At 34.0% G+C, this 22,500-nt stretch overlaps 1 protein-coding gene and 1 long non-coding RNA gene across 2 annotated transcripts in view; one reads left to right on the top strand and one right to left on the bottom strand.

The window, feature by feature from the left end:
• ugt8 (UDP glycosyltransferase 8) overlaps positions 1 to 21,649 on the top strand; it is a 60,832-nt gene extending 39,183 nt beyond the window's left edge. Inside the window, exons 4-6 of the mRNA XM_061984405.2 lie at positions 1,426 to 1,502; positions 4,091 to 4,310; positions 18,883 to 21,649. Coding sequence (XP_061840389.1) covers positions 1,426 to 1,502; positions 4,091 to 4,310; positions 18,883 to 19,240 — 655 coding nt within the window. The 3' untranslated portion in view covers positions 19,241 to 21,649. The remainder of the gene's footprint in view (positions 1 to 1,425; positions 1,503 to 4,090; positions 4,311 to 18,882) is intronic.
• Positions 4,218 to 22,500, bottom strand: part of LOC133621939 (uncharacterized) — a 102,467-nt gene continuing 84,184 nt past the window's right edge. The window contains exon 6 of the long non-coding RNA XR_009817714.2: positions 4,218 to 4,349. This is a non-coding gene — a long non-coding RNA (uncharacterized lncRNA). The remainder of the gene's footprint in view (positions 4,350 to 22,500) is intronic.

Here is a 22,500-nt window from a genome sequence, read left to right as displayed (position 1 = left end):
TATATGTGTGTTGTGTATGTATATATGTGTGTTGTGTATGTATGTATGTGTGTTGTGTATGTATATATGTGTGTTGTGTATGTATATATGTGTGTTGTGTATGTATGTATGTGTGTTGTGTATGTATGTATGTGTGTTGTGTATATATATGTGTTGTGTATGTATATATGTGTGTTGTGTATGTATATATATATGTGTGTTGTGTATGTATATATGTGTGTTGTGTATGTATATATGTGTGTTGTGTATGTATGTGTGTGTGTTGTGTATGTATATATGTGTGTTGTGTATATATATATATATGTGTTGTGTATGTATATATGTGTGTTGTGTATGTATATATGTGTGTTGTGTATGTATGTGTGTGTGTTGTGTATGTATATATGTGTGTTGTGTATGTATATATGTGTGTTGTGTATGTATATATGTGTGTTGTGTATGTATATATGTGTGTTGTGTATGTATATATGTGTGTTGTGTATGTATGTGTGTGTGTTGTGTATGTATATATGTGTGTTGTGTATGTATATATGTGTGTTGTGTATGTATGTGTGTGTGTTGTGTATGTATATATGTGTGTTGTGTATGTATATAATTGTGTTGTGTATGTATGTATGTGTGTTGTGTATGTATATATGTGTGTTGTGTATGTATGTATGTGTGTTGTGTATGTATATATGTGTGTTGTGTATGTATGTATGTGTGTTGTGTATGTATATATGTGTGTTGTGTATGTATATATATGTGTTGTGTATGTATATATGTGTGTTGTGTATGTATATATGTGTTTTGTGTATGTATATATGTGTGTTGTGTATGTATATATGTGTGTTGTGTATGTATATATGTGTGTTGTGTATGTATATATGTGTGTTGTGTATGTATATATGTGTGTTGTGTATGTATATATGTGTGTTGTGTATGTATGTGTGTGTGTTGTGTATGTATATATGTGTGTTGTGTATGTATATATGTGTGTTGTGTATGTATGTGTGTGTGTTGTGTATGTATATATGTGTGTTGTGTATGTATATAATTGTGTTGTGTATGTATGTATGTGTGTTGTGTATGTATATATGTGTGTTGTGTATGTATGTATGTGTGTTGTGTATGTATATATGTGTGTTGTGTATGTATGTATGTGTGTTGTGTATGTATATATGTGTGTTGTGTATGTATATATATGTGTTGTGTATGTATGTATGTGTGTTGTGTATGTATATATGTGTGTTGTGTATGTATGTATGTGTGTTGTGTATGTATATATGTGTGTTGTGTATGTATATATGTGTGTTGTGTATGTATGTATGTGTGTGTTGCCTTTTGGCAACAAAATACCACTCAGTTGACCAACATGAATGACATCATCCATGTCACATGTCCTTGTATTGCATTACTTTCTTCATCATTACCTCTTTGTTGAAGGTTTTCAGGCGTCCCGCCCAGTAACCTTGGCAACAACACCAAGCTTGTTGACTGGATGCCTCAGAATGACCTATTAGGTGAGTTCACCCCCATGTTGACCTTTTGCATGTATTGTGTTGTACCTTCTGCTTGTGAACAATCATGATGATGTTTGTGACAATGCACAGCAGTCAGGTTTCACTGCACATTGTAAGGCTGTGTGTGTGTGTGTGTGTGTGTGTGTGTGTGTTGACTTTGTTTAGTTGACTCAAGCTCAAGTTGTGTACTTTCAGATCTTGTCTAATCTGTTAATGATTTGCCTTCAGGCACTTGTAGCACACATTCAGTCCTTCTGATGCTATGCTAGGCTAGGCTGGGCAATTCATCCAATTTTATCCCAATTTCAATTTTGGCTTCTCAAAAAAAAAAAGTGATTTTCAGATTAATCGCAATTCTTATTCATAACAATTCTTAATCGATAAAAAAAAAAAAAAAATCCAAAACCTTTTTTTTTTTCAAATCTTTCCTGTCCAGACAAATCATATAGTAGATGTAGATGATCTATATCTGCTCTACATGTACTTTACACACCATATAGTACAAACCCCGTTTCCATATGAGTTGGGAAATTGTGTTAGATGTAAATATAAATGGAATACAATGATTTGCAAATCCTTTTCAACGCATATTCAGTTGAATATGCTACAAAGACAACATATTTGATGTTCAAACTCATAAACTTTTTTTTTTTTTGCAAATAATCATTAACTTTAGAATTTGATGGCAGCAACACGTGACAAAGAAGTTGTGAAAGGTGACAATAAATACTGATAAAGTTGAGGAATGCTCATCAAACACTTATTTGGAACATCCCACAGGTGTGCAGGCTAATTGGGAACAGGTGGGTGCCATGATTGGCTATAAAAGTAGATTCCATGAAATGCTCAGTCATTCACAAACAAGGATGGGGCGAGGGTCACCACTTTGTCAACAAATGCGTGAGCAAATTGTTGAACAGTTTAAGAAAAACCTTTCTCAAGCAGCTATTGCATGGAATTTAGGGATTTCACCATCTACGCTCCGTAATATCATCAAAGGGTTCAGAGAATGTGGAGAAATCACTGCACGTAAGCAGCTAAGCCCGTGAACTTCGATCCCTCAGGCTGTACTGCATCAACAAGCAACATCAGTGTGTAAAGGATATCACCACATGGGCTCAGGAACACTTCAGAAACCCACTGTCAGTAACTACAGTTGGTCGCTACATCTGTAAGTGCAAGTTAAAACTCTCCTATGCAAGGCGAAAACCGTTTATCAACAACACCCAGAAACGCCGTGGGCTTCGCTGGGCCTGAGCTCATCTAAGATGGACTGATACAAAGTGGAAAAGTGTTCTGTGGTCTGACGAGTCCACATTTCAAATTGTTTTTGGAAACTGTGGACGTCGTGTCCTCCGGACCAAAGAGGAAAAGAACCATCCGGATTGTTCTAGGGTGAAAGTGTAAAAGGCAGCATGTGTGATGGTATGGGGGTGTATTAGTGGCCAAGACATGGGTAACTTACACATCTGTGAAGGCACCATTAATGCTGAAAGGTACATACAGGTTTGGAGCAACATATGTTGCCATCCAAGCAACGTTACCATGGACGCCCCTGCTTATTTCAGTAAGACAATGCCAAGCCACGTGTTACATCAACGTAGTTTCAATAATCAATAATCACCAAACTTATCAAAAACAGTAAGATCTTATGATTTTTCGCAGACTGAATCACAGAATTGGCCAATAAAAGGAAATCCGCTGTAAAATGCAAAATAAAACAGAAGTTGACCAAAATGTGAGTAAAATGCTGTTAATTTGAGGAAAAAGAAGATTTGTTTGGGAAAGTAGTTTGTCCGGTAGCACTCATTCATCCCTGAAACACGTCCTGAGCTAAAGACAGATGTGAGGACAGGGACTAAACTACCAAGCTAAAGCTAGCAAGAACAATTTAAACTCATCTCCTCTGCTCGTGTTGTGGTGAACGACATCGTGGCTGTAAGATCAGCGTACAAACAGTACAGCAGTCGCATCTTGAGAGGCTCTTTTTTTTGAAATGGCATCAAGTCGTCTCTTTACTACAGCGCACTTTTCCCCTTCACAATAAGAGCGCCGTGCGTCTGACAGTGCTTACAAAATGAAGGTTTCAAAAAAGTACCTTACACAAGCATAATGCACCCAAAGCATGTATTTACACAATTATTATGCTTTGAATGAAAATGTTGGTGAAAATTGTCCAAAGATGTATTAAATAAATGTGAGGATTTTTGCATTTAATTAACAAACATTTATTATTATCATTATATGACACAAAAGGAACACGGTGGTTAAATAAGTGTCAAAGGTATAAAACACAATTAAAAAAACATTAAAACATCAACACTTGAGTTTGTTACAGTAGTCTACAAAAATAAATACCCCCGTTTTCAAATGAATGAATAATCATGTTATTGATCCTGATTCATATTTTTGCCATAATCCTCCAGCCTTTCCTTTTGATCACAGTTGCCTTCACTCAATAACTTGCAATCATTTGAAATCACATCTTGTCAAGGGACAGAACTATTAGTGGTGTCCTGTGGAGGGCTGCACGAGTGCACTGAGGAGCTGTGGTTCATGGGTGCAAACCAGACTTGTTGTTTCTTCAGGACATCCCAACATAAAAGCCTTCCTGAGCCACGGAGGACTGAACAGCATCTTCGAGGCTCTGTACCACGGGGTGCCGGTGGTGGGTGTGCCCCTGTTTGGAGACCACTATGACACCATGGTCCGTGTCACCGCCAAAGGGATGGGCATCATGTTGCACTGGAAGAGCATGAGCGAAGACGACCTTTACAACGCCCTGGCCACCGTCATCAAGGACACAAGGTCAGAGGTCTTTCCAGTATTCTCATGCGTAGTTGTGAGCTGTAATTAGTTGAAACGACAGCATGATTGATGGATTTATGGAATAGCGATGTTGACCTTTGCCAACAAATCAAGTTTTTTGAACAGCTCTTTTAAGTGAACCGATTCCCAGTTGTGAGCAGTTTGTTTGGGAGCCGTTAGTGATTGCCCACTCTGCACCTGACTGGCAACTGCACTACAACAGGACTCAGTTATAGCAAATTTAGCAGCATTTGCCCTAACTTTTTTTTTTTAATGAGAAAAAATACATAGAACCATAGAAATACATTATTTGTATTTTTTAAATTGTTTTTATTTTATTTATTTTTATTTCTATTCACTTTTCGTGTTCATTATTCTAAAGGGTAGTAGTTCACGTGTATGCAAATAAAATGCAAAAATGTATATAAAAAGGGTAAATAAAACTACAATAAAAATTCATTAGGACGTTATAATGATATGATATGATAACTTGTTTTTATTAAGAAAAATATATATTTTTATATTTGTATAAAAAACATTTAATTATTATTATTTGGATTCTAAAGGGTAGTAATTCAAGTGTACACGCACCAGGTAGGGTAGTACAATTTTGTTCTTACATTATAACGTCCTAATGAATTTTTATTGTAGTTTTATTTACCCTTTTTGTATAAATTTTTGCATTTTATTTGTACTTAATGTTTGTGTATTTTAAAGTAAACCTTTTTTTTTTTTTTTTTACATATACAAATGTAGTATATAGAGTACAATGTTTATGTATATATATATATATACACATATATATATATATATATATATATATATATATGTGTGTGTATATATATATATATATATATATATATATACAAATATATATGTGTGTGTATATATATATATATATATATATATATACATATATATATGTGTGTGTGTGTATGTATATATATATATATGTGTGTGTATATATGTATATATATAAATATAAATATATGTATATATGTGTATATATATATATATATATATATATATATATATATATATATGTATGTGTGGGAAAAAAATCACAAGACTATTTCATCTCTACAGGCCTGTTTCATGAGGGGGGGTACCCTCAATCGTCAGGAGATTTTAATGGGAGCATTCGCATACCATGGTTTGTATAGGGCACAGAGTGGGTGGGTACAGGCTGGCCTAGGGGCGTGGTGATTGGCTCATGTGTTACCTAGGAGGTGTTTCCGTCTATGGCGGCATGTTGTTACAATTTCGCTGCGCTTGTTGAGGGATGACAGGTCTGGACGGTAAATAATAAACAGTTTCTCTTTCAAGCATAGGTTGCATCTTTTATTACCACTATTGTAAGGTGTGCTGGATGCAAGAATTTGCCATGTTATTGAATATTCAACATTATTGTCTTTGAGGTCCCAAATGTGTTTGCTGAGTTCTGTGGTATTTCGCAGGTTTTTGTTCCTGAAAGAAGCCTTGTGATTGTTCCATCTGGTTTTGAATTCTCCCTCGGTTAATCCTACATATGTGTCGGATGTGTTAATGTCCTTGCGTATTACCTTAGATTGGTAGACAACTGATGTTTGTAAGCACCCCCCGTTGAGAGGGCAATCAGGTTTCTTTCGACAATTACAGCCTTTGTTGGTTTTGGAGTCGCTCTGTCTGAGGGCCGACGGCTCATTTGCAATTGTTTTGTTGTGGTTTGAGATGATTTGTCGTATATTGTTCATGCAGCTGTAGCTCAATTTAATGTTGTTCTTGTTGAATACTTTTCTTAGGATGTTGTCTTTGGGAAAGTGTTTGTCAATCAGATTGAGGAATTTGTGTCCAATGTTCGTTGAGACGTTTTTGCTGTATGGGGGGTTGTACCAGATGATGTCGTTCCGTTTTCTGTTCTTTTTTGGCTGGTTTCCTGGCGTGGGTTCATAGGTGAGGGTGAAATTGTATCCGCTTTCATCAATCATATATATATATATATATATATATATATATATATATATATATATATATATATATATATATATATATATATATATGTGTATATGTGTATATGTGTATATGTATATATATATATACATATATACACACATGTGTGTGTGTTACTTTACATGCAGTCGGCTTTCGGCCCTCGACCAAATTGTTTTAGCTCAATGTGGCCCCCAGGTCAAAAAGTTTGGACACTCCTGTTCTAGAATATTTATGAGTAGCCAGCGAGAAGGTATATTTTTGATGTGGCGGATTGTAAACAGAGGTCACAACACAGGAAGTATATTACCCGAGGGGGCGTGGCCACAGGAAACTTTTTCTGAGTTCTTTGCATACATGTTATAGAACTTTACATTTTCATTGATTATAATGTTCTAAATGATCTACTGAAACATGTGTGGTACATTACATGTGACATGGAAGTGTCTAAAAGACAGCTAAAAGAGGTTGGAAGATGAGAATAAATGTAAAATAAAATATAGTGTAGAAATGCACCCAATTGCAGGAAATGTAGTCTTGATTTTCTAAATCTCCTTTCGGGGTTTGTGTGGAAATATTCCTCTTTTTATTCTAACTTTTCTTCTTTTTAAAGTTAAAGTTAAAGTACCAATGATTGTCACACACACACTAGGTGTGGCGAAATTATTCTCTGCATTTAACCCATCACCCTTGATCACCCCCTGGGAGGTGAGGGGAGCAGTGGGCAGCAGCGGTGGCCGCGCCCGGGAATCATTTTTGGTGATTTAACCCCCAATTCCAACCCTTGATACTGAGTGCCAAGCAGGGAGGTAATGGGTCCCATTTTTATAGTCTTTGGTATGACTCGGCCGGGGTTTGAACCCACAACCTACCGATCTCAGGGCGGACACTCTAACCACCAAGAGTCCTCACATGCCTGTAAAGTGAGCTTTGTCAAATGTGTGGTCATAAAACAAGTGAAACTTCAATATTTGTTTTCCAAACTATGCACACCTGTGTGTGCAGAAAGCATACTTTGTTAAATGTGTACACATCTTGTTGTTTTTGGGACTAAGATTGCAAAGAACACTTGAAACATTGATACAATAAAATCATCTTCAAATCACAAGCTGACAAAAAAAAAGCCTCAAACCGTCACAACTTGGTGAAAAAGCTGCTGAAAAATGTCTGTAAATTCCTGGAGTAGATTATAAAGTTTATGAAACACAATAATCCTGCTACTCTGTATTAAATATAAAACCTCTATTGGATAGAAAATAGTGATGGGTCCGGCAACACCGATGCATCGGCGCATGCGTCCAGCTCATAGAGCAAAACCCTGTGTCGGTGCGCGTACCGCTTTTAGAAAGTCACGTGACCGATCATGAGCTGTTTTGGTCACGTGACCGATACGCCAACTGTGTCGCCTCCTCTGTGCCCTGTGAGCGGCTCTTTTCTACAGCCCGAGAAATAATAACTAAGAAGAGAAATCGTCTAAAATGTAATACGTCGGAAAAACTTTTTATTTTTTTATTTTTATAAAAATGTGTAAAAAAATAAAATTAAAACAATTCCCAGTCCACAATCATCCACAACACGTTCTCTTAGATGTCCATGTTATGATACATGTTCACATTATTTATTGACTGTATCTAAAAAAGATAAAAATATATTTTTATTTAAATGAAGATATGAAATAATCCTAAATGAAATACAATGACTTGGTTTATATTATTGTATATACTAGGGCAGGGGTCACCAACGCGGTGCCCGCGGTCACCAGGTAGCCCGTAAGGACCAGATCAGTCGCCCGCTGGCCTGTTCTAAAAATAGCTCAAAAGAGCAACACTTACCAGTGAGCAGTCTCTATTTTTTTTAATTGTATTTATTTACTAGCAAGCTGGTCTCGCTTTGCTCGACATTTTTAATTTTAAAAGAGACAAAACTCAAATAGAATTTGAAAATCCAAGAAAATAATTTAAAGACTTGGTCTTCACTTGGAATAAGCGGTAGAAAATGGATGGATGGATGGGTCTTCACTTGTTTAAATAAATTCATTTATTTTTTACTTTGCTTCTTATTACTTTTAGAAATACAATTTTAGAGAAAAAATACAACCTTAAAAATGATTTTAGGATTTTTAAACAAATATACCTTTTTACCTTTTAATTTTTTTTTTTTTTATTGTAAAGAATAATAAATATCTTAGCTTCTGGTTTTTCGACGAAGAATATTTGTGAAATATTTCTTCAAACTTACTATGATTAAAATTCAAAAAAATTATTCTGGCAAATCTAGAAAATCTGTAGAATCAAATTTAAATCTTATTTCAAAGTATTTTGAATTTCTTTTAAAATTGTTGTTCTGGAAAATCTAGAAGAAATACTGATTTGTCTTTGTTAGAAATATAGCTTGGTCCAATTTGTTAAATATTCTAACAAAGTGCAGATTGGATTTGAACCAATTTAAAACATGTCATCAAAATTCTAAAATGTATCTTAATCAGGAAAAATTACTAATGATGTTCCATAAATTCTTTTTTTAATTTTTTCAAAAAGATTCAAATTAGCTAGTTTTTCTCTTTTTGTCGGTTGAATTTTGAATTTTAAAGAGTCGAAATTGAAGATAAACTATGTTTCAAAATGTTATTTTAATTTTTTTCGTGTTCTCTTCTTTTAAACCGTTCAATTAAGTGTTTTTTTCATCATTTATTCTCTACAAAAAACCTTCCGTAAAAGGAAAAAAAAATGTACGACGGAATGGCAGACAGAAATACCCATTTTTTATATATATACATTTATTTATTTAGCTATTCTTGTTTAAATCACACTTATGTGTAACTTACAAATGACAATATATTTATTTATTGAAGTGTGTATCAAACTGGTAGCCCTTCGCATTAATCAGTACCCAAGAAGTAGTTTTTGGTTTCAAAAAGGTTGGTGACCCCTGTACTAGGGCATCAAATCAGTGTCAGTTGAGTCGGTCCATAGGTTGCCTGTAGGGATTTTTAATGTCCAGCAGATGTCAGTATTTAGTGACACAGTATCGACACAGTATCAATACAGTTTTGCAATGTGTCGAAACGCTTCATGACGCCTCATCAACCCATCACTAATAGAAAAGGAGTGGTGTGTGCGTGAAGTTGCCATGAGAGCGGAGAGCATCTTTAAAGACAGCAGTAGCTGACCTTTATGACACTTTGAAGTTTTATGACCTCATTACATGTGAGATAACTAAAACATCACCATGTCACATCATAAAGATAGCAAGTGCAAACATCTGATTTCCACTCCCACTGAAAACTGAAGTATTTGTCTTAATCTATGACACCCAAACAAACTATTTGTTCTGCAGGCTGCAATGCAACTCTGAGTCAAGCAAGTGTTGTTTGTTCAATTATTGTAAAGAGGACAGGAAGTCCATCCACCACTTTGTTGAACAAAACACCGAAAACATTAGTAAATTAAAGCTGCAAGCAGCATTGGTCGGGCCCGCGTATTTGGCAGGTGCTAGTCCTAAGTGTCCCAATACTTTTGTCTACTTGTAGTCTGAAGTGTCCCAAGACTTTTGTCTAGTGTACCTACCTTGTCTGCATTGTGTGGGCACGTTGGTGCTTCATGCTTTTAAGCAGCCATCTTAAAAAAACAGCAGCGCAGCAGCATCAGCGCAGCGGGTCTTTGAAGGGTCATAAAATCAAAACCGGAGCAGGTATTAAAACGCTGTTCTGTTATTTTATACACAAGGGTTTAATCTCTCTCCTTAAACGACGACAAACGCGCTCAGAGGAGATAGATTTTGAAGAAAGGTGACCGGTTTTTACAAAAATGTTGTTTTGAAGGGGGAATAGCAAATTTCCTGTTGATTTTTGCTGGGGGTTGTCAATTTATGAAATGTAGGTCTAAGTGAGACCTACATAGAGGTTTTTGTTTCATGTCTCTCCGACCTTCCCAGTGGGAGTTACAGGCAGTTTTGTCATTTTTTTCTTTCGAGGAGCAGTTTTTTCTGCGTTTTATTCAAAAATTGCGCTAGAGCGCAATTTTGAGATTTGGGGTTAGGTTTTTTTATTAGATGCCAATTTTTGCCAGTCCTGATGTGTGTATTCAGTTCGGTGAGTTTTGAAGCATGTTAAGGGGGTCAAATTACAGCTCAAAGAGGCAAAAGTGACTGTTTTTAGTACATTTTTGTCTTGAAGGGGGAATTGCCAACTTCCTGTTGATTTTTGCCCGAGGAAATTAATTAATGAAAAGTAGGTCTAAGTAAGACCTACAAAGAGGTTTTTGTTTCATGTCTCTACAACATTCGTACTGGGAGTTATAAACAGTTTTCTTTCTAGGGGGCGCTAGAGCGCAATTTTGAGTTTTGGGGTTTGGTTTTTTGAGAAAAAGTTTTGCCGTATATTACTGATGTGTGTGTAACATTTGGTGAGTTTTGAAGCATGCTAAGGGGGTCAAATTACAGCGCAAAGTTGCGGAAGAATAATAATAATAAAACCTTACAAATTCAATAGGTCCTTATGTCCATGCGGGCCCTAAAAATCTTCTATCTCAAAAAAACTGCTCATTTTCTGTTGTCCAAACCAACTCTTGTCATTTATGCTATCAACATTAGCCGCTCTCTCTTACCTCATGACACCTAGCCAGTGATGCCTTCATGGCCACACAAAAAGTCAAGACAACTCCAACATGACACATTTATGCTATTAACATTAGCCACTCTCTCTTACCTGCGCTAACACTCATGACCTACTCAAAATCCAAAGGTACATTAAATGTGACATGTAAGTGTCTAAAAGACAGCCAAAAGAGGTTGGAAGATGAGAATAAATCTAAAGGTAAAATATACTGCAGGAAATGTAGTCTTGATTTTCAAAATGGCAGCACTTTGTGCTGATGAAAATGTTCCTCTTAGTGTTCACATCCCCAATGTTTACATCTCATTGTGCAACATGTGAATGTTGTAAGGGGAACTAAGTGGGATCTTTAAAAGGGGTACAAACCCTTTCTAAAGTTGGACATCCACACAGATATACTAAACAAGATTTTTGGTTTGGTTATTTTCATTGTAAGTGGGCCAAATCACTTCTATTAGAAAGGAAATGACTGATTATTATAATAAAACATTGGATTTAGACTTAGACTTCCTTTTATTGTCATTCAAATTTGAACTTTACAGTACAAATAAGAACGACATTTCGTTGCATTAGCTCATGGTAGTGCAGGATAAAAAAAGCAATAAGGTGCAGATATAAATACATAGATTACTGTACAGATAAATATTTTGCAGGTTTATGGATGTATGTTATATTGTCTTTATATTCCAGCCACTTCATCCATTTTTGGGGGGAATAGAGGGGATTATTATGATGCGTTCAAGAGTCTTACAGCCTGAGGGAAGAAGCTGTTACACAACCTGGAGGTTCTGCTTCGGAGGCTACGGAACCTCTTTCTAGAGTCCAGCAGTGAAAACAGTCCTTGGTGGGGGTGGGAGGAGTCTCTTAATTGAACTTGTTAGTAAGTTAAATAACAAGTTCAATGTTTTTTGCTTACAGCTCATTGTGCAACATGTGAAGGTTTTAAGGGGAACTAAATGTAATTTCTGAAAGGGGTACACATTATTTCAGAGGCTACGGAACCTCTTTCTAGAGTCCAGCAGTGAAAACAGTCCTTGGTGGGGGTGGGAGGAGTCTCTTAATTGAACTTGTTATTAAGTTAAATAACAAGTTCAATGTTTTTTTGCTTACAGCTCATTGTGCAACATGTGAAGGTTTTAAGGGGAACTAAATGTCATTTCTGAAAGGGGTACACATTATTTCAGAGGCTACGGAACCTCTTTCTAGAGTCCAGCAGTGAAAACAGTCCTCGGTGAGGGTGGGAGGAGTCTCTTATTTGAACTTGTTAGTAAGTTAAATAACAAGTTCAATGTTTTTTGCTTACAGCTCATTGTGCAACATGTGAAGGTTTTAAGGGGAACTAAATGTAATTTCTGAAAGGGGTACACATTATTTCGGAGGCTACGGAACCTCTTTCTAGAGTCCAGCAGTGAAAACAGTCCTTGGTGGGGGTGGGAGGAGTCTCTTAATTGAACTTGTTAGTAAGTTAAATAACAAGTTCAATGTTTTTTGCTTACAGCTCATTGTGCAACATGTGAAGGTTTTAAGGGGAACTAAATGTCATTTCTGAAAGGGGTACACATTATTTCGGAGGCTACGGAACCTCTTTCTAGAGTCCAGCAGTGAAAACAGTCCTTGGTGGGGGTGGGAGGAGTCTCTTAGTTGAACTTGTTAGTAAGTTAAATAACAAGTTCAATGTTTTTTTGCTTACAGCTCATTGTGCAACATGTGAAGGTTTTAAGGGGAACTAAATGTCATTTCTGAAAGGGGTACACATTATTTCGGAAGCTACGGAACCTCTTTCTAGAGTCCAGCAGTGAAAACAGTCCTTGGTGGGGGTGGGAGGAGTCTCTTAATTGAACTTGTTATTAAGTTAAATAACAAGTTCAATGTTTTTTTGCTTACAGCTCATTGTGCAACATGTGAAGGTTTTAAGGGGAACTAAATGTAATTTCTGAAAGGGGTACACATTATTTCGGAGGCTACGGAACCTCTTTCTAGAGTCCAGCAGTGAAAACAGTCCTTGGTGGGGGTGGGAGGAGTCTCTTCGTTGAACTTGTTAGTAAGTTAAATAACAAGTTCAATGTTTTTTTGTTTACAGCTCATTGTGCAACATGTGAAGGTTTTAAGGGGAACTAAATGTCATTTCTGAAAGGGTTACACATTATTTCCAAAGTATTATCCCCACCTAGACATACAATTCTAGTACATAGTTCATGCAAAATACCATTTTTTGTTGTTATTTTCATTGTAAGTGGGCCAAATCACTTATATTAGAAAATAATCTGATGAAAATGTGATTATTATGACATGTGTTATTAAATCAGGTATGGCCACAGTGTGGATGCTCAGGGAGTTTTTACCTTTGCTCACCAAACTAGAGGATTAGAACATTGTGTTCAAGTTCAACCTTCAAATATTGGGGTCTTTTATTAAGAGAGTTTTAAGTATGCAAGCGAGTAATCACCTGTGAGTAATACCCATTAATCCAAATTCCAATAATGTGATGAAATATAATCTATATTTGTATGTAAATATAATGATTATTTCTATGTAGTGTCTCCAGTAGAAGGACTTGAGTGACTCATTTTAATTGGCGGTAAAGTTCTTAGATAAACAAATGAATGTGCCGGTAGTTACCTACTCAAGTAGTTCTCACCAAACCGGTTCCAAGTTCTCAATGATTGAGTGACTTGACTCTGAGTTCCTGTCAATGATGAACATTAACTATCAATATTTTGGTTTGAGATTAGACATTAGAGCAGGAGGGTCAAACTCAATAAACTCAACTCCCCGCTAATGTCTCCGTGAATTTACTGAGGAATTTGTGAAACTGAAAAATTACAAAAATAATGTTAATAAAACTAACACAGACCCTTGTTAGCATATTAGCTACTGCTAACTTCATTACATCACAATAGTAATGCATGGAAACACTCCTAGTGACATCACATATTTCATTTTCCTGAGGGACTCAATAAAGTACTATCTATCACATGGGACAGTCAGTATGAATTGTTTTAGTTATGTTGTAAAACTTAACTTGTAAAAATCCATACGAGTAAAAACGCCATGTACGACTTAGAAGACAGACTTGTACTTCCGGTTCAAAGCTCTAAACAGAAGAGCACTTGTCCAAAAGATGGCGCTATAGTACGAACCTTTTCAGTCTCTCTGCTCGTGTGTTTTTTTTTTTTTTTAACTATTTACATTATGGCCGTCAGCCAAGAAATCTCCATGAACCAGCAGCACTCTTTTCTAAGCCGCACGGTGCAAAGCGTAGGAAAAAGGTAGCGGCTAATAGTCCTGAATTTATGGGAAATCCATAAAATTGAGTTGAGTTATTTGACCAATTGTCCCAGGAGATTTAAATATTTAGTGTGGATGTTCCTGGTAGACACACCTAATGATCTTTTACTCATCATAAACACTTGCAGCCAGATGTTTATTATTCCTCTTTAAGTAACTTGTCCAGATGTTTACTGACGTATATTATTCCTCTTTAAGTAACTTGTCCAGATGTTTACTGACGTATATTGTTCCTCTTTAAGTAACTTGTCCAGATGTTTACTGACGTATATTATTCCTTTAAGTAACTTGTCCAGATGTTTACTGACGTATATTATTCCTCTTTATGTAACTTGTCCAGATGTTTACTGACGTATATTATTCCTCTTTAAATAACTTGTCCAGATGTTTACTGACGTATATTATTAGTGTTTAAATAACTTTTCCAGATGTTTACTGACGTATATTATCCCTCTTTAAACAACTTTTCCAGATGTTTACTGACCTATATTATCCCTCTTTAAACAACCTTTCCAGATGTTTACTGACGTATATTATTCCTCTTTAAATAACTTTTCTAGAAGTTTACTGACGTATATTATTCCTCTTTAAACAGCTTGTCCAGATGTTCACTGACATATATTATTCCTCTTTAAATAACTTTTCTAGAAGTTTACTGACGTATATTATTCCTCTTTAAACAACTTTTCCAGATGTTTACTGACGTATATTATTCCTCTTTAAACAACTTTTCCAGATGTTTACTGACGTATATTATTCCTGTTTAAATAAATTGTCCAGATGTTTACTGACTTATATTATTCCTCTTCAAATACATTTTCCAGATGTTTACTGACTTATATTATTCCTCTCTAAACAACTTTTCCAGATGTTTACTGACGTATGTTATTAGTGTTTAAATAACTTTTCCAGATGTTTACTGACGTATATTATTATTTTAAATAACTTGTCCAGATGTTTACTGACGTATATTATTAGTGTTTAGATAATTTGTCCAGATGTTTACTGACATATATTATTAGTGTTTAAATAACTTTACCAGATGTTTACTGACGTATATTATTAGTGTTTAAATAACTTTTCCAGATGTTTACTGACATATATTATTCCTGTTTAAATAACTTTTCCAGATGTTTACTGACATATATTATTCCTGTTTAAATAACTTTTCCAGATGTTTACTGACGTATATTATTAGTGTTTAAATAATTTTTCCAGATGTTTACTGACGTATATTATTCCTCTTTAAATATCTTTACCAGATGTTTACTGACGTATATTATTAGTGTTTAAATAACTTTACCAGATGTTTACTGACGTATATTATTAGTGTTTAAATAACTTTACCAGATGTTTACTGACATATATTATTCCTCTTTAAATAACTTTACCAGATGTTTACTGACGTATGTTATTAGTGTTTAAATAACTTTTCCAGATGTTTACCGACATATATTATTCCTGTTTGAATAACTTTTCCAGATGTTTACTGACATATATTATTAGTGTTTAAATAACTTTTCCAGATGTTTACTGACGTATATTATTAGTGTTTAGATAACTTGTCCAGATGTTTACTGACATATATTATTAGTGTTTAAATAACTTTTCCAGATGTTTACTGACATATATTATTAGTGTTTAAATAACTTTTCCAGATGTTTACTGACATATATTATTCCTGTTTAAATAACTTTTCCAGATGTTTACTGACATATATTATTCCTGTTTAAATAACTTTTCCAGATGTTTACTGACGTATATTATTAGTGTTTAAATAATTTTTCCAGATGTTTACTGACGTATATTATTCCTCTTTAAATATCTTTACCAGATGTTTACTGACATATATTATTCCTGTTTAAATAACTTTTCCAGATGTTTACTGACGTATATTATTAGTGTTTAAATAACTTTACCAGATGTTTACTGACGTATATTATTAGTGTTTAAATAACTTTACCAGATGTTTACTGACGTATATTATTCCTCTTTAAATAACTTTACCAGATGTTTACTGACGTATGTTATTAGTGTTTAAATAACTTTTCCAGATGTTTGCTGACATATATTATTAGTGTTTAAATAACTTTACCAGATGTTTACTGACATATATTATTAGTGTTTAAATAACTTTTCCAGATGTTTACTGACATATATTATTAGTGTTTAAATAACTTTTCCAGATGTTTACTGACATATATTATTCCTGTTTAAATAACTTTACCAGATGTTTACTGACGTATATTATTAGTGTTTAAATAACTTTACCAGATGTTTACTGACATATATTATTAGTGTTTAAATAACTTTTCCAGATGTTTACTGACATATATTATTAGTGTTTAAATAACTTTTCCAGATGTTTACTGACGTATATTATTAGTGTTTAAATAACTTTTCCAGATGTTTACTGACGTATATTATTCCTGTTTGAATAACTTTTCCAGATGTTTACTGACATATATTATTAGTGTTTAAATAACTTTACCAGATGTTTACTGACATATATTATTAGTGTTTAAATAACTTTTCCAGATGTTTACTGACATATATTATTCCTGTTTGAATAACTTTTCCAGATGTTTACTGACATATATTATTAGTGTTTAAATAACTTTACCAGATGTTTACTGACATATATTATTAGTGTTTAAATAACTTTACCAGATGTTTACTGACGTATATTATTCCTCTTTAAATAACTTTTCCAGATGTTTACTGACATATATTATTCCTCTTTAAATAACTTTTCCAGATGTTTACTGACTTATATTATTAGTGTTTAAATAACTTTTCCAGATGTTTACTGATGTGTATTATTCCTCTTTAAATCATTTGTCCAGATGTTTACTGACGTATATTATTCCTCTTTAAACAACTTTTCCAGATGTTTACTGACGTATATTATTCCTCTTTAAACAACTTTTCCAGATGTTTACTGACGTATATTATTCCTGTTTAAATAAATTGTCCAGATGTTTACTGACTTATATTATTCCTCTTCAAATACATTTTCCAGATGTTTACTGACTTATATTATTCCTCTCTAAACAACTTTTCCAGATGTTTACTGACGTATGTTATTAGTGTTTAAATAACTTTTCCAGATGTTTACTGACGTATATTATTATTTTAAATAACTTGTCCAGATGTTTACTGACGTATATTATTAGTGTTTAGATAATTTGTCCAGATGTTTACTGACATATATTATTAGTGTTTAAATAACTTTACCAGATGTTTACTGACGTATATTATTAGTGTTTAAATAACTTTTCCAGATGTTTACTGACATATATTATTCCTGTTTAAATAACTTTTCCAGATGTTTACTGACATATATTATTCCTGTTTAAATAACTTTTCCAGATGTTTACTGACGTATATTATTAGTGTTTAAATAATTTTTCCAGATGTTTACTGACGTATATTATTCCTCTTTAAATATCTTTACCAGATGTTTACTGACATATATTATTCCTGTTTAAATAACTTTTCCAGATGTTTACTGACGTATATTATTAGTGTTTAAATAACTTTACCAGATGTTTACTGACGTATATTATTAGTGTTTAAATAACTTTACCAGATGTTTACTGACGTATATTATTCCTCTTTAAATAACTTTACCAGATGTTTACTGACGTATGTTATTAGTGTTTAAATAACTTTTCCAGATGTTTGCTGACATATATTATTAGTGTTTAAATAACTTTACCAGATGTTTACTGACATATATTATTAGTGTTTAAATAACTTTTCCAGATGTTTACTGACATATATTATTAGTGTTTAAATAACTTTTCCAGATGTTTACTGACATATATTATTCCTGTTTAAATAACTTTTCCAGATGTTTACTGACATATATTATTAGTGTTTAAATAACTTTTCCAGATGTTTACTGACATATATTATTCCTGTTTGAATAACTTTTCCAGATGTTTACTGACATATATTATTAGTGTTTAAATAACTTTTCCAGATGTTTACTGACATATATTTTTAGTGCTTAAATAACTTTACCAGATGTTTACTGACATATATTATTAGTGTTTAAATAACTTTACCAGATGTTTACTGACATATATTATTAGTGTTTAAATAACTTTACCAGATGTTTACTGACATATATTATTAGTGTTTAAATAACTTTTCCAGATGTTTACTGACATATATTATTCCTCTTTAAATAACTTTTCCAGATGTTTACTGACTTATATTATTCCTCTTTAAATAACTTTTCCAGATGTTTACTGACTTATATTATTAGTGTTTAAATAACTTTTCCAGATGTTTACTGACGTATATTATTAGTGTTTAAATAACTTGTCCAGATGTTTACTGACATATATTATTAGTGTTTAAATAACTTTTCCAGATGTTTACTGACGTATATTATTCCTCTTTAAATAACTTTTCCAGATGTTTACTGACATATATTATTCCTCTTTAAATAACTTTTCCAGATGTTTACTGACATATATTATTCCTCTTTAAATAACTTTTCCAGATGTTTACTGACATATATTATTAGTGTTTAAATAACTTTTCCAGATGTTTACTGATGTGTATTATTCCTCTTTAAATCATTTGTCCAGATGTTTACTGACGTATATTATTGGTCTTTTCCTGCAAAGGAACATGGGCTCCAAATGAGGGGCCTCCTTGCTGACTGTCTAACATGTGTGGCCCCTGCAGGTACCGCCAGCGAGCCGTGGTTCTGTCCAACATCCACAAGGACCAGCCGGACCCGCCCGTGTCCAGAGTGGTCTACTGGATCAACTACATCCTGCGCCACAACGGCACCCAACACCTGCGTGCCGCCGTCTACGACATCTCCCTCTACCAGTACTTCCTGCTGGACGTCCTCTTGGTGGTGGGGGCCGTCCTGGCCTTCGCCAACTTCACCTTGAGGCGTTTAGGACCCTTACTGCGGGCGGCGTGGGGGGGCCGGCGCCAGGCCCAGCAACTCTGCAGGCCGGAGGGCAACTCTGCCAACGGGCACTGCCACTGCATGGCCAACGGCTCCTTGGAGGACCACAAGAAGGTCAATTGATGTTCTCACCAGGCGGGGCCGACCAGGAGGCACTTGATCAGGTCACCAAGTGTGTGTGTGTGTGCGTGTGTGTGTGTGTGTTGAAACAGTGAGGATGAAGCACGTCTTCCTGACCTCCTAGTGGTGGAATGACGATGAAGACACGCCAACCTTTGGCAATATTTTAACTCTTCATCCTTTTTCTTGTCTTCCCAAAGTGTAACTGAACCTATTTATTACTCTACACACCTTTTAATGATGGACATGATTCTAATTTATTACTGTACACACACCTTTTAATGATGGACATGATTCTAATTTATTACTGTACACACACCTTTTAATGATGGACATGATTCTAATTTATTGAATGAACTTGTGGGCACACAGTGTTGGATAATGTACCATCCCTCTTATGGCCTCTTCATTAAGTACATGTCTGATCTACTTTCCATTTCACTCAATTCTTCTCTCTGAACTCAGCTGACCATCAAACAGCAACACCAAGTACTTTACACACCATCTAGATGATCTATATCTGCTCTACATGTACTTTACACACCATATAGTAGATGTAGATCTGCTCTACATGTACTTTAGAAAAGATACTTCTCTGTTTGCCTTATTTGTATTTGACTTTATTAAATGTTTGGGCATATTTGGTGTTTGAGCGGAACATGAGGTGACAGAAAGAAGAAGAAACAGAAGAGAACATGACGGCATATACTGTATATGTATACAATTTATATATATATATATATATGTATACATATGTATATGTATATTCATCCATGTATTTTCTACCGCTTATATATGTGTATATTTAGGGATGATGTTTGAAATCGGTTCTCCCGGTTGTTTGATAAGAAAAGAACCGATTCCATGGACTTGTTTCCCTTTTTGAGAACCGGTTCCCGTTATCGAGGCCACTATAGTAAAGAAAAAGAGTTGGTTCTTTATTCAAATCCCTGGGAACGAATCCCTTCCCACGTACAGGAAATGCCCTGTGGGACGGCAATGTTATGCCCATTTGATTGTAGACTCTTACTGACACCTTGTGGCGATATGAAAATACTACGCGTCATTCGTTTGGGCACTTCCGGGTTGAGACAATTGAGAAGTAGACAAGTTGTGTTAGCTCTTACAAGCCTTGGAAAAGATAAGTCTGTAAGTAAACTGTTTAACTTGTTTATGTAACTCAATATTAAGGTGGAAAGTGTTTAAGTTTGATAGTAAGATGTTTATTGAAAAACGATTATTGTGCACTGTTTCAATGGATGTTTTGAGGACTTAAAATGGCTGCCAGTCGTATATTTCCACCATTGAAGTAGTTTCAACACTCAGAAGTATTTGTTTGATGATAGTACTGTATATTTGTGTGAAGATAATATTTACATATTGTGTATTACATTTCAGTATGTTAATTGAATCAAATAGCTTATACATTTGTCATTGTGTGTATTTCAGTTAAAAAAAATAAATAAGAGTCCAGTGCAAGACAAAAGTAAATCTAGGAAAAGACAAAGCAAGATCAACAACAATAAAGAGCCTAAATGGATGAATCTGCTTTGGATTGTTTGTTAGCTGTATAAGCTCAACACGTATAGTGAGGGCAGAACAGGCAATATGCAATTATTGCCAGGCTTGGCTCTCATGTAAGGGGAAGAATTGTTGATTGATGACTGTGGTGTTCTTAGTGTCATAGTGTGTGTAGTTAGTAAGTTCCAATAGCAGCAGAAGTGCACTTTCTGGAGAGCTGTATTATTTTCAGTTTTGTGCCTATGGGACTGATTTTATTTAACACTATATTATTATTTATACACCTATAGGGATCAGAGACAGGTTGTTTTTGTGTTACTGTATATATTTGTTTTTCTGAAAAATCCCACTTAATATACTTTCGGTAACAACCGTCAATATTTTTTTTTTTTTTTTTTTAGGGGGGTAACAGTCAATATTTATTTATTTTATTTTATTTTATTTTTTCTTATAAAATAAAAGTGAGCTTTTGTTAAACCAAATATGGTGTTTTTTTTCCATATACAACAACCTATCTGGATTCGATAAGAGAATCGATAAGGAATCGGTTCGATAAGAGGATTCGATAATAGGCTCCAACTCGATAATTTCTTATCAAACATCTCTATGTATATATATATATATATATATACATATACATATACATATACATATATATATACACACACATACATGTTTTTTCTTCTATTTTCTGTCACCTCCAGTCCAGCTGCACGAAACACACCCAATGTGTGTATATATATATATATATATATATATAAATCTCCTGATGATTGAGGGTACGCCCCTCATGAAACAGGCCTGTAGAGATGAAATAGTCTTGTGATTTTTTTCCCACACATACATATATTGCGCTCTACTACGGTATCGAGCACTATTTTTTGGATAACCTTATTAAGACATATATATATATATATATATATATATATATATATATATATATATATGTGTATATATATATATGTATATATATGTATATGTGTATATATATATATATATATATGTATATGTGTATATATATATATATATATATATATATATATATATATATATATATATATATGTATATATATATGTATATATGTATATACATATATATGTATATATATATATATATATATGTATATATATGTATATATATATATGTATATATATATATATATATATATATATATATATATATATATATATATATATGTATGTATGTATATATATATGTATATATGTATATATATATGTATATATATATAGAGGGTGTGTGCTCACTTTGTGTATATTATTTTTGTGTACTAAATGCTGCAAAACAGCCTTGAATATATTTGTATCAAAGAAAGTCTTGTACTGTACATTACTGAAGAGCCTTTGGCCCTGTGAGCTGCAAGGACCCCACCTGATACTTGAATGGTCACATGAGCTATGAGCAGGCGTGCAGGGACACAACATTGTAATATTTACTGTTTGATCTGCTTATTAGTCTAGTGTTATTGTTGTAATAGTCCAATGTCTGTCACATAACCTTTCTTTTCTTTAGGTTGAAGATGAATCTCTTCTGCATTTCATGCTACTTTTCACTTTGTAGAGAACAGCTTTCACCTCCATTTCACTTTCTGTGTCGTAAATAAAGACAAATATTAATGTTGAATACATGTGTCGTAAATAAAGACAAATAATAATGGTAAATAAAAATGTTCTCTTTGCAGAAATCACAGTTATGGCTGGCCTCTGAGGGCCGCTTGTAACAG

The sequence above is a fragment of the Nerophis lumbriciformis genome, linkage group LG25, assembly GCF_033978685.3.
Source record: "Nerophis lumbriciformis linkage group LG25, RoL_Nlum_v2.1, whole genome shotgun sequence".
Taxonomy (NCBI): Eukaryota; Metazoa; Chordata; class Actinopteri; order Syngnathiformes; family Syngnathidae; genus Nerophis; species Nerophis lumbriciformis.
Note: the sequence above shows the minus strand (reverse complement) of the source record. Positions and strands in the feature narration are given on the sequence as shown.